At 42.8% G+C, this 20,943-nt stretch overlaps 2 protein-coding genes and 1 long non-coding RNA gene across 4 annotated transcripts in view; 1 reads left to right on the plus strand and 2 right to left on the minus strand.

Moving 5' to 3' along the window:
* Nucleotides 1-12,291, minus strand: part of UBL3 (ubiquitin like 3) — a 25,303-nt gene extending 13,012 nt beyond the window's left edge. The window contains exon 1 of the mRNA XM_065487663.1: nt 12,038-12,291. Coding sequence (XP_065343735.1) covers nt 12,038-12,067 — 30 coding nt within the window. The 5' untranslated portion in view covers nt 12,068-12,291. The remainder of the gene's footprint in view (nt 1-12,037) is intronic.
* A 46-nt stretch (nt 12,292-12,337) lies between these two features.
* LOC135941895 (uncharacterized) lies at nt 12,338-13,245 on the plus strand. The gene is made up of 3 exons (XR_010575025.1): nt 12,338-12,850; nt 12,905-12,964; nt 13,022-13,245. It is a non-coding gene; the product is annotated as an uncharacterized LOC135941895 (long non-coding RNA).
* A 1,239-nt stretch (nt 13,246-14,484) lies between these two features.
* Nucleotides 14,485-20,943, minus strand: part of Utx (Utx histone demethylase) — a 33,299-nt gene continuing 26,840 nt past the window's right edge. Inside the window, exons 9-14 of one of the 2 annotated variants that reach the window (XM_065491894.1) lie at nt 20,001-20,331; nt 19,729-19,934; nt 18,591-19,339; nt 17,152-17,278; nt 16,722-16,904; nt 14,485-16,606 (exon numbers count right to left, since the gene is read on the minus strand). In XM_065491894.1, coding sequence (XP_065347966.1) covers nt 16,508-16,606; nt 16,722-16,904; nt 17,152-17,278; nt 18,591-19,339; nt 19,729-19,934; nt 20,001-20,331 — 1,695 coding nt within the window. In that variant the 3' untranslated portion in view covers nt 14,485-16,507. Of the gene's footprint in view, nt 16,607-16,712; nt 16,905-17,151; nt 17,279-18,590; nt 19,340-19,728; nt 19,935-20,000; nt 20,332-20,943 lie in introns of both variants that reach the window. The other variant, XM_065491893.1, reaches the window with a different exon arrangement.

Below are 20,943 nucleotides of genomic sequence, written 5' to 3' on the forward strand. Positions count from 1 at the left end.
GTAGAATGGCAAAATCAATAACATCAGAAGGCGCAGCGCACTCTCGGCAAATAGCGTAATATCATTGAGTGCCGCACGGGCCTTTGAACGGGCTGCGAGTGCATTATATGCACCGCGCTGCAGGAAATGAGATAACTTTGCCATTTGCACCAAATCTGGTTTATTCTTCTGTGGAAATTCCCGGGCTTCGCCACGGGGACTAGTTACAAAAATAAATCACTTTCAAAACAGCTCACTCACTGCTCAGTCAGATAAGGGACGTGGAAACTTTTACAAACGTGCCTTGACGTATTGCACATTTTTATGCTTTGCTCTGGCAAGTCAAAATGTACTGATAGCAGGGCATTTTTTCATGGCTTGAACAAAGTTGCAAAAAACTAGTATTTTTTAAAAAAAAATTTAGTGCAGTGGAAAAACCGGTTTTTATAATTTTCCTAATTAATTTTGGAGAAATGCACCAGTTGCGTAAGCTCTTAGTGTTTAAATTTAAATATATTTATAAATTTGATGGAAAAAAATAATTTTATCCTCATCAGGGTCAATTGGGGTTGGGGGTTGAGGGTAGATCACCTCTAAACCTCTGCAGATTATTAGGGGAGGTCAATACGAGTCGAACGGTGTGCAGTTTTTTCAATTCTGACTGTTAGAACCCGAGATATGGCCAAGACAAATTTCACCCCTTTGTGTTCAAAGCCGGCAACAGATGGCGCCACCGCATACTTTCGATTTTAATGCACTTTCGCAGCGATTTCAGACTCAATATTGACACTGTGCCTTCTTCGCTTAATTTTCTTTCTTTTGACGTGCTGAAAACAGAAATCGGTTTATCCAATCGCAGTAGAATCGATAAAAACACTATTTATTGAAATATGAAATCTTTCTCAACGTTTCTACGGCGACTGGCTGGACTGATTTTAGTTTTCGGCAAGTCTACAGGAGCAGGATTGATACTGAAATTGCAGCGAAAGTGCATTAAATTTGAATTTTTTTGTAAGTATACGCTGGCGCCATCTGTTGGCGGCTTCGAACACTAAGGGCTTATGCAAGAAACTGGTGAATTGAGGCAGAAAATAGCAATTTTAAAGAATAAATAAAATTTTGACCACTGCAACAACCGCAAATTTTAGATTTTCACTGGGGAAAAAATTTCTTTCGCTAGAAATTGGTAAAAATTGAGTGGTGAAAAACAAATCAAATAAGATTGAGCTTTCGTCACGCCCTCTAAAGTTCCACGCTGCGATTTTCCCAAAATAAAGTCTCTCCAGGGGCGAATTTTTCTCACGAAAACGACGTGATAGGGTAACAAATCGCGGCGCATCACGGCATCGCGCGATTCCATCACCGACGGCCGGCTGTTTATTCATCTTTCTCTTCTCTCTCGCTGCTAGTGCTGGCGAGTGAGCGAAATAATGAAACCGCGGGCGGAAAAGGAGGTCAGCGAGGGTCAAAGGCAGGTGGCTTCTTCGTCCACACACTCACACGCAGTTGGCAAACAGGCCACGCCCTCGGCGGTTCGTTCGTTCGCAACCCCAGGCAGCTCTTTTTCAACCCTCTCGCAGCGTCAGCTGAGCGAGCGTGACGTCACGAGGCGCGCGTCGGTCGGGTTTTGTTGCTAACCTGGCCAGCACGGCGTCGTTTTGCGTAATCCTCGATTGACGCATCCGCGAGGAGCGACTTCTTTTTTTCTGCTCGCATAGTGCAAGGGAAAGAGAGAGAGAGAGAGAGAGAGAGAGAGAGAGAGAGAGAGAGAGAGAGAGAGAGAGAGAGAGAGAGAGAGAGATTGAAGGTTGCACTGGCCTTAATAGCCGTGCCAAAATTGATCCATCAGCCCCGTGTTAGCTGCGCTGACCTGCATTGTTTGAAGAGGATCGAGGCTCCTTGCAAAATGCACTTCTTTACAGCGCGCCCCGACACCGGCCTTGAACCAGAACTCCAAATGAGACCTGCACCGTGCCGCAATTTCGAGCACTCGACCACCATAGTTAAAATCACTTTCTTTCTTTCTTTCTCTGTCATTAATTTGTACGGGAAATTCGGCGTTTGCATAAACATCAGAGGGAGGCAGCAGCCCGGCGATAAAGCGACTCGCGCGCGCTATCGATTCCCCCGAGTGAGCGCGGCAGCAACCCTGGCTGGCTGGTGGCAGCACCGCCGACCTGTGTGCTTTTGCGGCCGATTCGCGTTCGTCCGTCCGTCCGAGGAGCAAGCACCGTGAAACGCGGGCCTTGACGCAGGTCAAGGGCGCATCCACCACCAGCAGCAGCACATCTTTTTTATCCTGCACTTGGAATTCGGGCCGAGCAACGAGCACCGACCGACACATGAAAAAGGCTCGTCAGGCAAAAGCGAGCGAGCGAGCCCTTTGTTTCGCAGCCCCGAGCAGGGAAAATTTTTTGAAAACGGTGCTTTGATGAGCGCGGCTTGTTTCGCGCGCCTCATTACCGCCTTCTTTTGTGCCACGGGCAGACAGTGCGTTGAGCGATTTTCGCGACGACATGTGAATTAGCCGACATGAAAGGAGGGTGCTGCAAACACGTTACTCTCAGCAAGTTTATTAATCTTTCATTAAGCGAGCGACTGTCATCCCCCAGACGCTTTAAACGCAATTAAAAGTCATTATGGCCGTGCTGATAATTGCAAATAGGCAGTCAGGATTGCGATATTTTTTTATTAAAAACATCAGTGCAGTGGTTTTCAGTAATTTTATAATTATTTTCTCACGACCTAAGCTTGAAAAATTGCCTGAGAAAACTTTTGGGGATATTCAGGCAGAAAATAGCAAATTTAAGTAGTAAAACCTGCACAGTAAAGGAAATTTTTGATTCTTCCATTTCTTGCGCAAGAATTTGTAAAAATTGAGTGGTAAAAATTGTTAAAAACCAATGGCGAAATAAACCCAGTGTTAGTTACTAAAGAAAAGATTAAATTTTATTTTCGTAGTGGTTTGAAAAGAGGTCCTTGTTAAAAAATATTATTGCCAGCAGTTTCGTAGCACCAAAAATGACAACAAGGACAAACAGAAACAGATTCAGCTGCAGTTTTCTACAGAAAACAGACATTTCCCAATCTGGATTTCGTCCAGCATAACTTCCAACGGCGTTTAACTCAATAAAATAATTTTCTTTCAAAATAGCTTGCACGAATGACTATTTTTCGGTTGTTAAAATGAGTGTTGCGAATTCACGGCCGCATATTTCGCGACCTCCTCCCCCTCCCCGCGAGATCAACAGTGTGGAAGAACGGCTCTACCCTTCAAGCCCAATTGACGAGCAATTCAGAGTTAATTTTCTGCGAATGGCAAGTTTGTCGTCGCTCTGCATGCGCTGCCGATTGTTTTTTTTATATTTTTTTGCGTCCGTGCGCGTCTTTTCAAATTACACGGGGATTTATTTTGTTTGAGCGCGCCGGCTGCTCCGCAAATTTTTGCATACAATAGTTGGAGAGGCAGTCCTTTTTTGCCCCGCCATTGTTTCTCCGGCTCTCTTTGTCTAAGTGAGTGAGTGAGTGCGCCGAGAAAGAGAGAGAGAGAGAGAGAGAGAGAGAAAGAAAAAATAGCGCGCGCGGCAACGGCTATTCCATCAGCGAAAAGCACTCGCTTTCCTTTTCTCACTTGCAAAACAATATGTATAATCGGCCGCTTTGTGCATACTCTCCATTCGAACCGCGACGACACTTCAATTAAAATGGTTTGGAGAGAGGGAAGGTTAAGCGTCCGCTTTAATTGGGTGCGAATCGAGTTAACCGCCAAGGCTATAGAAAGAGTTCCAAGTCATCCTCTGACTAATTTGTCAACTAACCAAAGTAATAAGTTATCAAATTAATCTCAAGGTGCTGCAAGTTGGAAAGAAAAATAGAAGGTGTCAGTTGAAACTGCTGGAAACCGAAATTCTTAAAAATCAGAGTGAATAAAAATCTTTTTGCTCGGTGAAAAAATGGAGCCGTTTAAATTTTGAGGAAAGTAACCAAAAGTGGGATTCCAACACTGCTGTAAACAATTTAAGCCCAGCTTTAAGGCACAACAACAAAATTTTTGACGCTCGTGTCCTTATTTAAAATGAACCTTCGGCGCGCTGGATGACCTAGAGAGGAAGCTGGTGGCTTCCAGCGGAAATCACGCGGCTTTTTACGCCGACTCGCAGATGCTCAGCGATCCCCGAACGTGCACAAAATTTATGCACACTGCTCGTTGCTTAACAATGATAAAACATTGAACCGAATAAAGCCGGCTTCATATTTTGCAACCTCAGCACGTCTTTAAAGACGCTTTTACAATCAAATCAGCCGTGTTTGAAATAATCATTTAATTTAATTGAATTGTTTCATTGATCCAACGCTGAGAATCACAAAGTGGATAGGTTTGGCGGGATGTTCACTAATAAAATTAAAGGAAAAATTAAAAGTTCCTGTGATAATATTTTTCTACAATTTAACAGTAAAATTCATATTTTTCGTATTGTCTCCAAAATTTCGAGCGCTTGACCACATTTTCTTGTCAGATAGATTTTGATTGCTCTCGTCAAGATCTGTCCAACAGCGTATGAAAACTTTTAGGGAAACTCTATGTTGCGAAATAAAATCAGATTTAAAGTAGCGAGACAGTCCTAACCATTTGCAACCACTTTTCTCAAAATTTTAGGATTTTCCAGGATTTTGAATTATCAATCGTCTTTAAAAGTCCCTCTCCTGCGATTTCCCAATTCCTCCCCCGTTTTCCAGTGTCACTTTAGTCGGGACGAGAGAAAATATATTTCTCACTTACTCTCGCCTGATTAGTTTTTAATACATCTGCTGCATCCGTCTCCATTCAAAGGAATGGCACTGCCGACCATAAATTCCACTGACGTAATTGGTTAAATAGCTGGAATAGACGGCCGCGCGAGGGGGAAAAAATGGTACAATGCGTGGCTGCAGGACAGGTGTTCTGAGGGAAGAAAAGCATTGTTGTGCGCGCCGCGTCCCCGCTCTGTTTACTGTTCAGCGGCCGCGGACACAAATGCGGATTGATTTTTTTTCCACGATTTCCACCCACTTTTGGCGATGATGGACGAGTTTCGAGACAAAGTAGGTTGCCTCTATCGCATCGCAGCGGCAAATTTATGTGCGCCGCTCGCGCGATAATAACTGTACAGTGAAGCAACAGAATGCACTTTTCTTCGCGGAAACCTACTTGTTTGGCAGCTGCACGGCTGCACGACGGCACTGACGGCGGCAGATCCAGCAAATTCAGAGCAACAACTCCAGTTTGCTCTACTGACATTTGGAACAGCGTCACAACTCGAAATAGAATTAAAAATACAATTAAAATCTAGCACGGCGATAAGAGCTTCCTCTGCCGGCAGAAGAGAGACTATAGATTGCAAAATCTATAATAACAATCTGCTATTTATGGGGCGTGCAAACACACTGGACATTCTACGCATTTCAGACTGGATGCGCATAATTATTTCGCTCTTGTTTACTGTCGCATTGTCAGCTAGGCGCTAAAGAAATGTCAAGAATTATAACAGATTGCTCAGAGCAAACCATTTTACTTTCAGAGAGAATTCCATGGCCATGGCCGTAGCCACTCATCAAAAAGGAATCTGCTTAAAACTTTTGTTCGCATTCTAAGAAACCGCTGGGGGGTGGTTTCTTTAGAAAACAGAATATCGGCATGGACACAAAAGAAAGAGACTGCTCGCTTGCTGGTGACGCATTTTGTAACTATTATTTCCTCTGCATTTGATGGCCAAAATGTTATCTGCAGGCGGTGCGAGCGAGATCCGGTCGCTTGAAAGGCGACGCCAGGCTAAGAGGGAGCGAATTATTATTATTTTTTCTTTCATCTAGCTATGTTATAGCTCTGCGCGGCGGCCAGGAAAGAGAAGAAGAGGGTATTTGTCGAGAGGGCCCGCCAGCATTCGAAAAAAGAAGAAGGTGCCTGCCTGCTTTTATCCGCCTTGACCTGCAAAGGTTCCTTCAGGGCGAAAAAGGCGGCGTTGCCACGTCGGCCCGGCAGCAGGCTTAGCATCTTGAAAGAAAAAAAAACAGGCAACAAAAGGAAAAAGAGGGGAAGCCTCTCTGATTCATCCTTGCAGGCGCCGAGAGAGAATTCAAACAGCGAACAGCCTACCTGGGCCAAACCATGTATTTTCCGATTTTATGGCCAATTTTCACCGGTTTGCCCGGATAATTTTTGCAAAGGTGAAATAAATATAAACGTGATGGCCCCTGGTGTAGACATCCTTGAAGGGAGGCGGCGGAATGTTCAAGGCAGGGCACTGACTGCTCCTTCTTTCTTTCTCTCTCCCTGGCCGCCGAAACTCTCGCCTCGCTGCTGACGCCGCGCAGCCACGCACCAAAACACTTTTCATTCAAATTATGCTGCCAGTGTGTTGTGATTGTAAATAAAGCTGCTCGATTTAATTAGCTTCACGCGCTCTGTCGCACGGACTGTAACCCGTTTTCTCGTTGCGACCGTGCCAACTTAGCTTGGCTTGTCAAAATGAGTAACAGTCAGTTTCGAAGGTGGTGTACCATTCATTCTTTCCGCCCCTTGGACCCTTCGGGCAACTGTTCGTCGAGGCCGAAATTGACCAAAAGACTCTAATATAAGCAATGAATAATTCAATGCTCGAAAATTAAAAAAACGGTAAAAACAGATATAAGAGCGGATCTCAGGTCGGGGTACCCTGAAAAAGGTCGTTAGGGTACCGCAGGTAAAAGCCCCGTCCGAGGCTTGTCCGATGAGGGGTCTTGGTCGACGATCCGACTAACGGCCGAATTTTAATAATATTACAACCAATTTTTTTTAAAATTTCGACTTTTTTTCGAAAAATTGGCAGAAACAATTCTTCAAAATTCTATACATGGTCCGATTTTGGAAAATCGAACACGGCCGGACGCGCCTCGCCAAGGGGCGTCGATTGGTACCAAAATCGATACCGTCCGGCCCACAGGACCCCGCCTGGGCCCCGAAAACAAATGTTTCAAATGTCACATTTCGCATTTATTCGACTTTAAAAATTAATAACTCAAATCCTATGGGTCGTACAGTAAATAAACCATAGTTAATTAGACTCCTCATAAAATTCTGCGTCTTCTAGACCCTCGAAACGCGTCGATTGCTTGGGTTTTGCGCCAAGAGGCGAAATTATGCCAATTTTTTTCACATCATACGCTTGAGAGCTCAGGACCCGATCAACAAATTCTTGTCTACGTGCCACTTGTGGCAGGAATCGAGTGCGTTTCGGAAAAGGTCAGATCTCAAGGCCAGCCATAGCTAATGGCCAGTGATTCACGTTGAGGCACGCAATTTCGATGCAAAAAGAGCCGCGTCTGGCATATTTGCATGTTTCTGTGCGCCGCTTTCGCAACTTGCGCGCTAAGTGCTTCTTTCCGGGCCACCAGCTTTAATTTGCATTGCATAATAATTCGCGCGCGCGGCGTCTGATGCGGCAATCGATCCACATTCCTCGCCTTGGCCGCCGGTGTCAATAAAACGACGCTTTTTCGGTTTCGGGCGACGCCAATTAGAACCGGCTGCCGATTTCCGAAATGAGTGTCGCTGTTTTGCATTGCTGGCTGGCTAGCTGCTTTCCCCGCGAGGGAAGAAAGTGGAACTCGCGATAGATTTTAATTATCAACACCACCGGCCAGTCAGTAAAGCAGTCAGTCGCGGCTTCCTATTTTGCTCGCTAAAAGTTTTCAGAGTGTGAGTAATGTGGTGCGTTTGGAAACAGAGATTACGTATTGCCGTGATTCTTATCTTGTCAGTTCCTGATTGCAAGAAAGTGAGTCGCATTATTTTTGTTTAGGACTTGGAACTAATTAACATGTATTTTAAACGTGAAGTTTTAAAGGAAGACATTTTTCCTCCTGCACTTTTGAAATGAAATTATTAGGTGGGCACGTCTCTTTTTTGACGCTTCAGATCGGCCGCTGGACTGTCTCCTGATTGGCCTGCACTATTTCGACGCCATATTGTCCGGCGGGAGCCAACACAGATCGCAACCCGGACCCCGTTGAAGTTGATAAGTGATGAAAAGTGACAAAATAGGAGCGTCCCAAGTGAACGTGGGAGCCGGAGCGGCATTTCGAAGGCTTGTACCTGCCTCCCGACGGTCCCGACCTCCATGAATCACTCTTTCGATGGTATCTAAAAGGCCGGGAGCGAATCAGGGAGTCTTTGCTGCGCGCCAGTGGCCAGGAATTTCAGGAGTCTGGCTCTCCTTGGAGAAATTCCGTGACTAATTAGTTGGCTTCCCGCTTTTCACACGGCTGCTTTGATTTTGCGTTCAAGTGGCTGACGACCGACCCCCGAGGAGGCAATATGGCCGCCAGCTGTTGCACCCGCAGCAAATTTGACACCCCACACCGTCGTCTCCTTGACACTGTTCCTTAGCAGCGGGGGAGACCGCTCCTTCTTTGAAAAAACACACGCATTCATTTCTCTCAATCAGCGCCGGAGGCGATGTTATTTTCCTTGCGTTTCCACATGTTGGAGAGCGACTTTTAGCAGCCAGACACGGTTTCATTAGTTTTTGTAACGCACTCCAGTTTTCGTGTGCGGGAGAGCGGGTAATAAATAAATTTTTTAGCTGCCGGGAGGGCGGGCGGCCGAGTGAAATAATAAAAAACGCCGCTCGCATCGCATCGCATGGAGAGGAGGAAAACACGGCCGGCGCTGTTAAACTGGCTGAGAAATTTTTCTCTCCATCCTCATCCACAACTTCTTTTTCCTCTCTTCTCGTTCTTAATCAGCTATTGTGTGTGCTGCAGGTAGATAAATGGACGTGCCGACCAGACCGACCGACCAGCGACCAACCAGCCGCCGCACGGACACGCTGAAATATAAATTAAGCGTGCTGGAATTATATTCCCGAGATGCCTTTTCCCTTCCCGCAGAGCCTTGTTTCGATTTAATTCGAGGAGGTCCTCGCCTCGCCTCGCCGCGCCACGCCACGCACGCACGGCAAAAAAGAGCCGAAACTCGATGCTCCGCTTACTTGCTTGGGGTCTGTCCGCCAAAGCCAAAGCCAAACACTTGGTTTCGCCTCGAAACCAGGGGAGGCTGCTCGTCAGTCTGTCGGCAAATTGTTATTTCAATCAGCGGTCGTGAGTGCAGCAGCAGCAAAACTGCTTCAACACGTTTATTAGGAGAGTTTACTTTACTTCTTTCACGAGGTGTGTTGCACACATATTTGAAATTGAAAGAGGAATAATCCCATCCTCTTCCATTCCGTGAAATTGTATCAACTTACAAAGTTTCCAATCGGTCTCGGCTAAAGGAAAATTAGATTATTTATTCGTTTCCTGGCCATGCTGATTTGATTTGTTAGGACTTTGGCTGTGAATTTTGGACCAGTGACTATTTTTTCTGACGTTCAAATCAAATAAGCTCGAATAATGAGATTTTAAGACAATTTAACCAAGTTTGAAACCGTGTAAAAGCGACTAAAAAGTCTTGACACCGTCGTATTTATTTAAAAAAAATTTGATTGATGATTTTTTTCATTTTCGCGCATTTTTTTATAAGCGACGGCGCAGGCAAAATCACAAAAAATCTCAGGTCACGCGCAACCTGAGGAAGGTTGGTGGCCGGTGATGGACAAACATCGTCGCCGAGTATCGCCAAATAGACTTAAAATTATTGAAAATCCATTAAAAACCGACCTGCCAGCGGATCTCAGGTCGGGGTATCCAGAAAAAAGGTCGTTAGGTTACCGCAGACCAAAGCCCCTTCCGAGATCTGTTCGATGAGGGGTCGTGGTCGACGATCAGACAAACGACCGAATTTTAACAAAAATAAAACCATTTTCTGCTTCAAAGTTGAAAAACCGAAAAAATTAATCTTCATTTTTCGATAGAGGCGAAAAAATACTAACAAATTCTATAGCTTAGATGAATTTCTCAATTTCAGAACAACAATGTAGAGAAACAATAACACTGTTTGACGCCTCGCAAACAGATGAAATGTATACACACTTATGTTTTCAATTTTTCTTTTTGTGTTTCAATTTGACTAATTTGTAAATACTCAGATGGTGTTAAAGTAACTTTATTACTTACTGATGTATAAATGCAAATAAATAAATTATCTAATCTAATCTAATCGTCTTCTCTTAGTTCAAACATTTAGTAAAATTTCATTGAAAATGAAATTATTTTGACATTTGACTTACTAAATTGTTCCAAAAACAAGTCTAAAAATATCCGTCTATTTTGGTGGAAAAAAAATGTAAAAATAGCAGCCGTTAGTTATGATGATAACAAGGTTTATATAGTACCGAAAATACTACCTCTGCCACGACAAAAAAATAAAAAGGTGTTTGAGGTGCGATAACTACGGTCTGATTTCTCCGTTTGCCGCTATTTTATTTATTTATTTATTTTGATGAGAATAAATAAAGCAATTTTCTGGCAAACCCGTAGAGAAAAAGGATTTCTCGTCTCGCGTGCTGGTATCGTGCTGCATTTTTCCACATTCGATTTCATCACACTCGGTGGAGATTTTAGGGCTTCGAGCGAGCGGAGCGAGCACTCGAGTTTCACGGAAAACAACACCCCGCCCTGCGACTTCCTTTTGGTGTCACTCGACACAAACGCACACACACCGACAGACAGACACACGAGGCACGGCTTGGAATTCAATCAGCATCAGTGCACAGTGCACGCCAACCCCAAAGCAGAAAGCAGGACGGCGCAAATTTCTACGGGATCCCATCCGATCGCCTCTCCCGCAAATAATAATATGTATACGCCTATTGCAATTCTATCCACGTAGGGTTATTTTTTTAAGTGGATTGAAAATGATTTAACTGTTGTTGGTAGCAATAAATAAATGTTAAATAAAATAGGATTTCAAGTAAGGAGACAGTGCTAAGTGTTTTAGACACTTTTCTAAAAAATGTACAGTACTTCTTGGACCAATTTTGGCTTCAAATGAATCCTAAAGGATCACTTCATGCACTGGCAACAACCCCTTTTCAGGATTTTGCAGTATCAATCCTCTATAATAATAATCGACTGTCACTTAAAAGGCAATTTTAATTAATTTAGTTAATTTGTGTCCCTTAAGGACTTGTTGCACAGACTAAATAATAACATAATAATATTAGAAACATCGATATGCGTGGCCAGACTTGTTATGGAAATCGGGAGTAATGCCCTGTGGCAAGTTTAGAATCTTGATTGCTGGCGGCTGAAATTTTGGACGCGAAAGTTGAAATTACGAACTGGCACGCAAGCAAAGTGCTGTCCAACTCGATGACACATATTTTCCCCGAGTTTTCAGGTCACGCACCATCCAGTTTCAGAGAGATAGATGCGGTTTGCGAGCGACAAAATGCGTAGAGAGAGATGTTTACAATTAGTTAGGCCTCGAATAATTAAAACCGTGCGGCCGAGCTGGCGAGCCGTAATAATAATTATTATTTCAATGTCGGCGATACCATCAAATTTATGCGCAATTTTTACGCAATCGCCGATTTTTGGCCTAATTTCAAATTGACTGGAGTTTTTTTTTTCTTTAATTTAAATTTGTTTACAGTGTTGATGGTGCCGTGAGGGCCGTGGAGCCGCCGCGGTACTAATTAGCCCGCCCGTGGACCCAGCCCCGAATGTATCCGACCGAATATGACATCAACATGCGTAATTACGAGGCCGACGCGCAGGCTGGAACAAACGCGTTATCACACAAATTACCGAGTTTAATGCGGATATCAATCTGGAGGCAGTAAACTTTCCTTTAATGACTCATTCCTCGCGATCATGTGGGCTTCGGATTACACATTCTCCAACAATGAAAAAAATGGCGCACCCCAACAATACTAATTTCGCAGAATTCTCAGATGACCTCATTTCCGCACGACGCGAAAACATATTTATGTACATATCTCCGTCAGATCAAAGTGGCTTAATTTGATTAATGGCGAATAATTCGCCCGCCGAGGTGGTCCACTTCTTGCACCCCCACTTCCTGCCCTGCCGATCGAATTTCCGCGTATATCATTCCATTATTCCTTCCGGCTGCGGGCACACGCGTGTCGAAACTCACCTTGTCAGTGGCTATGCTCCTGGGACTCATTTTCGGCCCGAATCGAGTCTCGCTGGCTGCCGTGCAGGTGTGTAGGCGACGCAGTTGTTGGCTCCGTGTTCGGCCCCCGGTGCACCGACGTCGACTAGCACATCGCCCGGCTCCGTCGACACACTCGCAACGCTGGGCTTCGTGGCTGGTTCGGCGGCCGAACCTGGCGTACCCCGAGATTTCGACTCCCCGACAACACGACCGTCTAATGTCAAATCGGGAAAATGGCGATGCTGTTCGTGCTCGTTCTCCTCGCCGAGCCGACCGCCCCGTCCCTTGCCCCTCCACCTCTCCCGACCAGGCCCTGCTTTCCGATCCCCCTCCACAATTCTGCTCTTAATCCGCCTGCCGGAGACATCTGATGAGCTGCCGTGAAACAAATGGATTATGAGAATGGCGCGAAAATTACTGTCATATCTCGTAATTCTTAATTAGGCGCGAATAGAGGCTGGAGATCACGGCAGACATGCTTAATAATATTTGAAAAAAATTAATCTTTGGGCCAATATCAAATTAGGCGCGTATTTAGGGTTCTTTTTGTGCTAAATTTAGGGGGTTTTCATAAAATTACGTGAGAAATAGTTGTTAAAGATTATTCCATCTTTAGTTTCCTTTTTATCAGCATATTTTCTTAACGCGCTTGTCCCATTAGAAGGAAAACAGGGAGAGGACCCTGTCGTAATGAATTATATTTGAAGGTAAAACGGTCAGACGCCTCCAAGATGTTCCTCAGAGTGGTTGTGCTTTCTTCCTTGTTGGCTTTTGTCGTTGCTCAAGACATGAGTAAGTTAATTATTTCTAATAAATTTAAAATACCTTTCTATATTAATTTTACAGCCCTCGACATATACAGAGCTCCAAAAACAAACATCTCCTTCCAAACCGCGTTGAAATCTGGTGAGTTAACCATTTAATTATTTATGAATATAAATTTCTGACTATTTTTTATTCAAGTGTTTCAGACGCTACTCAAACTCATTAAGGCTGCGTTGGAGCCGAAGGAACAAATCGCATTTTCTGCCCACGAATATGAAAACAGCGATATGCCTGCTCTGATGAATGATCTGCAAGGGGTGGAGCAGCTTGCTCCCTTGTTCGCCGCCTTTCCGATTTTAGCATTGCTCTTAACGGCAGTGCAAACCATTGGAAACATGTTCACTAAATTAATCTGGTAAATTTGCAAAATGAAAAAACTTGGCGGATTTTTTTATTCATTTTTCTGTGGGTTTGGGATTTTAAAATATGGTATTAATGTAACTTAAGTAATTATTCAATTTATTTGTCCTTCAATAAATAACGAAGAGAGTGTATCATTTTTATTACATGCGTGATTTTTATTTGAAACGAAACCAATTAAAAAAAATACTAAAATTAATTGTTCTGACTGCTCCAACTCCTCTAAAATTATATTCCAATTTCCAATAATGATTTGAATTCAGCCTATTTTGTAAAATTTCTTAGTGATTTCTATAAAAACTGTTGAAATCATTGAAATAATAACGAAAAAATAACAATTATATTCTTTGGATCTCTTACTATACAGATAGATATAAATTAATTATTCCTGATAGAGCCAACAATTAAAACAAAATGCTCTAATAATACTGGGAGCAGCCCAAGGCAAATAAATCGCGGTTCTCCATCATGCGCGTGATAATTCAAAATTGCGTAAAATTGTGTAATATTTTTATATCTATAAAAAGGGACGAAAAACAATCACGATAAATTTGGAAAAATGACCAGGAAAATGTTTTACCGTCGTGAATGGGGTTTGCTTGCACAAGAAATACGAGAGGCTACGGTCACCTTTGATAGTGAGGCTCAGACGCCGCCGAGATGTTCTTCAGATTGCTCCTGTCCGCCGCCGCGTTGCTGGCTTTTGCCTTCGCTAACACGGCCGACATCATGAATCGTAAGTCCTCAGCTTTATTTTTTATGTGATTTAACAACAAAAATCCTAGAACTGGAGTCCCGAATCTACTCTGTGGACGTCTCTTCCTTCGCGGAGCCTGATTCCAACGTGGAAATCCCGGATGCCTATGGAGGAACTGGTAAGATATTATTAAAATTTGGTTAAAAACCGTCTTTGACGAAGTTTCTCAGCTCACCAATCGATTCTTGGGGGTCGAATTAGGTAGAGTGGATATTTTTTCCGAGCAAAAAGTGCAGCGCCAAATGGTGTTCTCAGAAACTTCGTCAAAGACGGTCTTCAATGCTCATTTTTATGCTTCAATTTTCAGCTTTAGAATTCGAGACGGGTGTATCTGAATTTGGAAAGAACACACACTCGCTGGCCTTGAAATCCAACATTTTGTGGATCTCCACCTTCGTATTCAGCCTCTTCTTCACCGTGGCTTGTTTTATATTTGATGTACCTTTTATTTTTCTTTGAATCAGAAAAATAAAACTACGGGTGATCACATTTGAATTTAATTTATTGAAACAAGTCACACAATGATGATGAACACTGCTTAGCAACTTTTCATAGACATTTTCGCGGACAAAAGAAATTTTTACAAAATCAAGACACGAAAAAATTTCGTTGCCACAAACTCGAGAGGTGTTAAAGAATAACAAAATACCCTCAATGTAAATTAAAAAAAATGGCAGCATCGTCAGTAAAAAGTGAAAGCATTGTTGGTTTCGGCATCAAGCATCATGAATATTCGGCCGAGCACACACAGAAAAAAGGGTAACAAGCATATTAATTAGAAAATCTGATTTGTCAAACAGTCAACAAAAGTTAAAGTGCCATCTGCAAGGAGAAAAAGGATGCCGTTCATCATCAAAGACGTCATTTCTACACAATTTGTCACCTGAGCTGTTTCAACTTTCCCTTATCAGCAAACACTCAATCCTAAAGAAGCATCGATAAATCCAATTTTTAGCCGATCTCGGTAATTACAGTGGTACATTTAAAATTCAATTAATATATTTAATCATTACAATATGCAAGCTTCGCATGTACACATTTACTTATCTGCTTCTTTTATACACTCTTCTTTGGCCGTCGCCTGTTTTATGCGTGAATATATAATAAATAATAATTCATATTCGTGCTAATTTTATGATTGCTCGCCTGCGTGACTTCCGATTAACAGACAGACTAATTCTTTTATATTAATTTTCGAGTTAATTTTTACAAGTGCTTCACTCACTCACTCTCCTGGGCCAAAAACACGTTTCATTAATTTCTCTCAAGCAGCTGTTCAACTTGCTGGCAGTTTGTGTGTTGAATAATAAATTACTTGCATGATAATGTGTGTGTTTGTGGTTTGTACGTATTAGAAAACTGATGATTGGTTCTTAAAAAACGCTATGGGTCGGTAAGTGGAACAGTAAAAAAGGCACTCGGCTATTTTCGTGTATCTTTGAATGGTGGTAGTTCGTAAAAAGAGGTGGCAAAAACACTGCCCAACTATAATATATATTATATTCGATCGAGAAAAGGCATTACTAGACTCTCCTGCAAGCATGGCTTTTTTACAACTGTTCTAGGTTTTAGTGAGGTTCAAAGTGTGATAAATGGTCGCACCACGGCTAGAGGTGGTTGGTTTCTTGACTACGAAGCCGACCCAAGTTGTGGTTACAGACAAAGAGACGCGTTACACATTTTATTGAGACATATTCGATCGTGAAAATAGGCAGTATCAAATCCACGGAGCATTGTTTGTTTTTGTTTCTATCACATGGTGGTGGGATTTGTTTGTATTATTATTTCCTGACTTAAACCACTGGCAGTGAAGTGCTGTGAGCCCGAAAGCAAGCATGATACAAAATTCACAACTTGTTGACGAACGAGTGCATCCGTCGCTCTATTTTTTGTTTTGTTGATTGATTCGAGTTGATAAATCGAAGGCAATGACAGCTAGCTTTGTGTGGACGAGAGAAGCTGATGACTCACCAACCGAACGTGTTCATCGGTCTGCAGTTATCTTACAGAGATCAATAATTTAGTTGTTGATTGGATAAACTTTGTTTGTTTGCTAAAATTACAAACTGCTAACAGCTAACCTCTTAATTCTAGCAATTTTTATACACGCAATAACGACACAACAAAAAAAAAAATGAAAAAAAAAAAACAGAAGGAGAGTCCGATCCTTTCGAGAGTAATGAAGAAAAATAAAATCAATGTTCCTTCGCCCTGGCTTCGGGGAAAGATTGTGGTAATTGGCAGTGCTAATTGCTCTTCGCTTGCTTTTCCAGTTGTGGTTGCCTCACGCCGCCGCCATCTCCGTTCATTGTGTTTCAGTCTTTTATCACAAGATATTAATGTCTCGTCACCGTTTAACAAACATAAAAAAATTCACGAGAGTCGTTCAGTCAATAAATAATATTCAGGGTCCTTGGTTTCTCTTAAAAACAACACAACTTCTGTACATGGTGGTGGTAGCAATTAATTTCTTCTTCACTCCCTCCGATTACGCGAGTCTCTTAACATCACGAGGTGACCGCCGACACCACTGACATCTGCTGCGACGAGGCCGGCTGCACAGGCGGCGCCACCATCGGCGCATTTTGATGGGGCACTGGATTTGGCTGTGGACGCGCCAAAACATTGCGTTAGCATCACAGAAAAATAAAAAAAAATGGCAACAATGGAACTGAGTAAAATGGAGAACTAAAGAAAAACAAATCAACTCACTTTACTAACCATCACGACTGGCTGAGGATGGAGGACAAAACTGTCGTACACATCCATCAGCTCATCAATTTTGTACTCTTCCAAACAGACGAATCCGTCCAGGTTGGGCGACTGTTTCCTGGCACAGTCGATGCAGTGCACCACGTGCCGCTTCTCTTGCTCTCGGATGAACAAAATGTTGAACACCTCCAGCTGAGAGAAAGAAAATAACGTCGTGAGGTCAAATGTCACGTTACGAATATAGTAGCGTTTAATGAGATTTTGTTAGGGCTCTGTGACAAAATTACTGAAGCCATCCGCGTCTCAATTGGTGTCAAACGAGTTGATCTACAACTTAAGTCGAAACCGTGACCGCGGGAAATAAAATAACCGAGAAATTCGACACAAAATTTTGACACAAAAACTCATTTAACATTGGAAAAGAAGTGGTGAAGCTTACCTCGCACTGTCCGCAGTAGTGGGAGGCCTCGTTTTTGCCTCTGCCGTGGAACTTGATTTCAATTTCCTTTGACTTCACGTACTCGATCATGATTAAGCACTTGCGCAGCGTCTTATGCAATACACCCCTGGAATGAGAAGCAAAGTTTTAGCACACAGTACTAACAATCGAGAGAAAATTAGTAAAAAAAGTGCAAAAGCATAAGTTGGAGAATAAATTAAGACGATTAGTTAGAAAAAGTAACTAATAACGGCGACACTCCACAGGCGCAATTGAATTGAAATGTATAAAACGCAATCAAAAATTCCGACATTGTTAGATTATTGAGTAAACATGGAAGGAAATTGCGAAATCGTTAGACTCAACCTCCTTTTGCTCGCTATTAAATTAATTTTCCGCCCGCATTCAATCAAAGGTATGAATGAGCCAGCAGTTATCAATATTTTTCAATGATTAATAATGTCGGTATGAGCTCAGTGCTTTTTTAGCATTATTATACAAATACTATAGGAGAAGTAGATTGCATAAATAATATGCATTTAGTCCAATTTCAGATTCAATCAACTTGTCGAGTTTCTAGTTCTATTAAAAATGTGACTGCAACTCAAATAGAAAATTGATGAAATCAATCGTATTTTTCGGATTACAACCAAGAAAGATGGTTTTCGTTATGCTTCAGCAAACTACATTGAATTGAGTTTCCAGATTCTAAATTTAAAAGCCACGTCAAAATGTTCCGAATTTTTACCAGCTGGTTTAAGCCAGGGTGGTTAAGTTTTTTTCTAAAATTGGTTGGAATTAAAGGCTAAAATAGGTTGTTTACTACAGAAATTAAAATAAGATTTTAGCTTTAATAATCAAGTCTTATAAAATTTTGAAATTCAAGGTAGGGAATATAATTTAATTTTTGTCACTTTCCTAATTTTAGCCAATTTTTGCCAATTTAGCCAGCCAAAAACCAGCTCGATCAAAATTATTTTAAAAAGCCGGCATTTTTGGAACACTTGAGATGCTAATTTCAAAAATTTTCCATTTAAATATATTGGAGTCTCGTGCTGCCGTAGCCTTCATGCTATAATCTTTCTCTTTTTTATCTTTTGTCTTGCAGTATAAATGAGCCTCTTTTTGTGGCCTGCCCACATCCTGAGGCAGGACGTTCGTGGCCCTGGTCAGGCCGGAGCATCTTGTGCAGTGCTCCGTCCTGTCCTGGCTTGCTAAACTTTCGATTTTGTTAATATCCACAAGGAAAATGCAATTGTCCAAGACACCTAACAATACAATAATTGCAGCATGAACTCGGACTAGAAGCGTAATAATGATTAGTCGATCATGCTGGCCGGCAGTCAATCTAGAGAAGAATAGCACACGCAGGTCCTAATTCAATTCATTTGTTAGGTGCTGGTCGCGATCAAGGCAAAGGGACACCGAGGGAAACCCACCTGATCAGTTCGTACAGCTTGCTGTCCGAGACCTTGATGTTCCTGGCGAGATTCCAGGAGAGGTGCACCATGGGCACGATGGATTTGAATTGCTGCAGCTTGTTCCACTCGTAGCGGTCGATGGCCAGCATGTACTGGCGCGCCGTCAGCGGGCCTACGTTCCACGCTATGTTGTTGCACCAGCCGTTGGCGTGCACCCAGTGGACGCAGCCCGAGTTGACCCACACGAGGTCGCCAGGGCGCTGCACGAAGCGGTAGACAGGCACGTTGGCCTCCATGAGATCGTCCAGGTTGGGCCACCACGAGCCGTGCAGGTAGTTGATGTTGTTTTTCTCGCACAGCTGCTGGATCGAGCCCCAGTACGAGTCGGGCGTGGCGAACCACTCGCAGTCGCCGGGCCCGATGTTGATGTTGATCGAGCAGAAGTTGTTGTTTTCCTGGTGGCCCGGCGTTCGACTGCCCGGCACCTTCATGTACAGCTGCACTGTGTTCATGCCGAGGATCACGTGGCCAACGTGCGACAACATGTTGCCCGCCGAGACCACCCTGGCAAACGCCGGCAGCTTCATCAGCTCCTGCAGCTGCGGACGCCACTTGCGCTCGTCCGAGAGATCAACGTTGGTGCCGAAGCGCAGCATTTTGTGTCCGCCGCTCTTCTTGTGTTTCTTGCGTGGGTTGCCCGTAGAATCCTTCGAGTCTGAGTCGGACAAGGTGCTGCTGTGGAGGCCCGATGCTTTATCGCGCTCCTCCTAAGTGGCAAGAGAGGAATAATTAATTATTATAAGGTTTTAAAAAACTGCAATGAATCTATAAAAGTTTAAAAGAAATGTGTCCAGGCGGCGAAATTGAGCCAAAAGATTTGGAAACCGCACACAGGCACAAACACCCCACCAAGGAGCATAAATTAGTGCCAGAATAGGCACCATTCGGCCCATAGGGCCCCGGAAACAAAAATGTTAAATGTCACAATTCGCGTTTTTCGACTTTAAAAATTAATTACTCGGCTTCAATGGGTTGTAAAGTAAAAACCATAAGTTTTTTAGACTCGCCATAAAATTCTGCGTCTTTTGGACCCAATTGCCACCCCCAAAATCCGCGCTATTTTTTAAAGTTTTTTTTTTAATTTTCGGCTACTCACCCTGAGAGATTCTTGGAAAGACGAAGCTTGGTACTGCGCATACTTGGCAATAGTGGAGTGCGACCTGTGGCTGGCGCAGCCCCAGCCCTTGCTGTTGAGCTGCTGGTCCCAATTTTCATCAGAGGTTTGCTGGATTTGCGTCCTGACCTCGATTGTGTGTTCCGGGTTCGCCTCGACTAAGGTCTTAGTGGAAAACAATCCAAGGTCTGTTAGAGGAGCAAATTTTAGAACAGGCCACAGGAGAAGAAAACAGTTAATTGTCAAGTACGTACCCATTTTGAGAGCACTGGCGATGCCTCTAACAACCGCGATGGGGTGTTTGAGACAGTACTCCTGCAGCTGCGGACTAAACGCATCCTTCTTGTGTTCCAGGAACACGGACGGGGTTGGCGGCTGAAGCTGCTCCCTTGTGTGACGGTGCGTTGGAGGCTCAGGCGGGCACGGCGGCGCCACCTTGTCGTTCAGCAGCGAAGAGAAACCACCAGTGCGCGTCGCCGAAGCTCGAATATTTTCTAATATGTCATCTGCGGAATAGGTAATGTCCACTGACGTTTCTTCATTGAAGCAGCTGTCTGCACTGATGAATGTCTCTGGGGATTGTACCTGAGCGGAGAAAATATTTTGAATTATTGAATGTTAATTGATGTCAACATTATTTTGTTTTGACTTAGATCAGCTAATACAAAACTTAACTTTTTTTATCTATGGTAGAACTTGATATGTAATTATATTAAATTGAAGCTCAAATTATCAAAACTGGAAAACTTCTCATTCCATTTTAAGTGGAATTACAGAATTTTAAAAGGAAATTAAATGTACAGTTAACCCTAACCTACCAAAATTTTTAATTCTACCGGCAAAGGAAATTAATTGCTTCCGAGGTGAGAAAAATTATAAAAATTTAATTTTGAGAAGATGAAAAATGGTACTTTTGAGTCTTGGAAGTTATTTTCTATTTTTTCAAAAATTGCAGATTAATGGAAGGGCCTAATTTAAATTCACCAGTTGATAGTAGCGTCAAAAACTGAATAAATTTAAAAAGCGGATTAAATTTCCAGTTTTGTTCCGATTGAGCAAATTTTTTCTCAATTTTACTAATTTTGCAGAAGATTCGTCTAAAAATTTCAACTGGCCGTTAAAAAAACCTTTACATTCTTTAAGGGGGAATTCAAAATACTCAAAATTTAATGAAGTTAACTTAATCGAGAATCATCT

The sequence above is a fragment of the Cloeon dipterum genome, chromosome 4, assembly GCF_949628265.1.
Source record: "Cloeon dipterum chromosome 4, ieCloDipt1.1, whole genome shotgun sequence".
Lineage (NCBI taxonomy): Eukaryota > Metazoa > Arthropoda > Insecta > Ephemeroptera > Baetidae > Cloeon > Cloeon dipterum.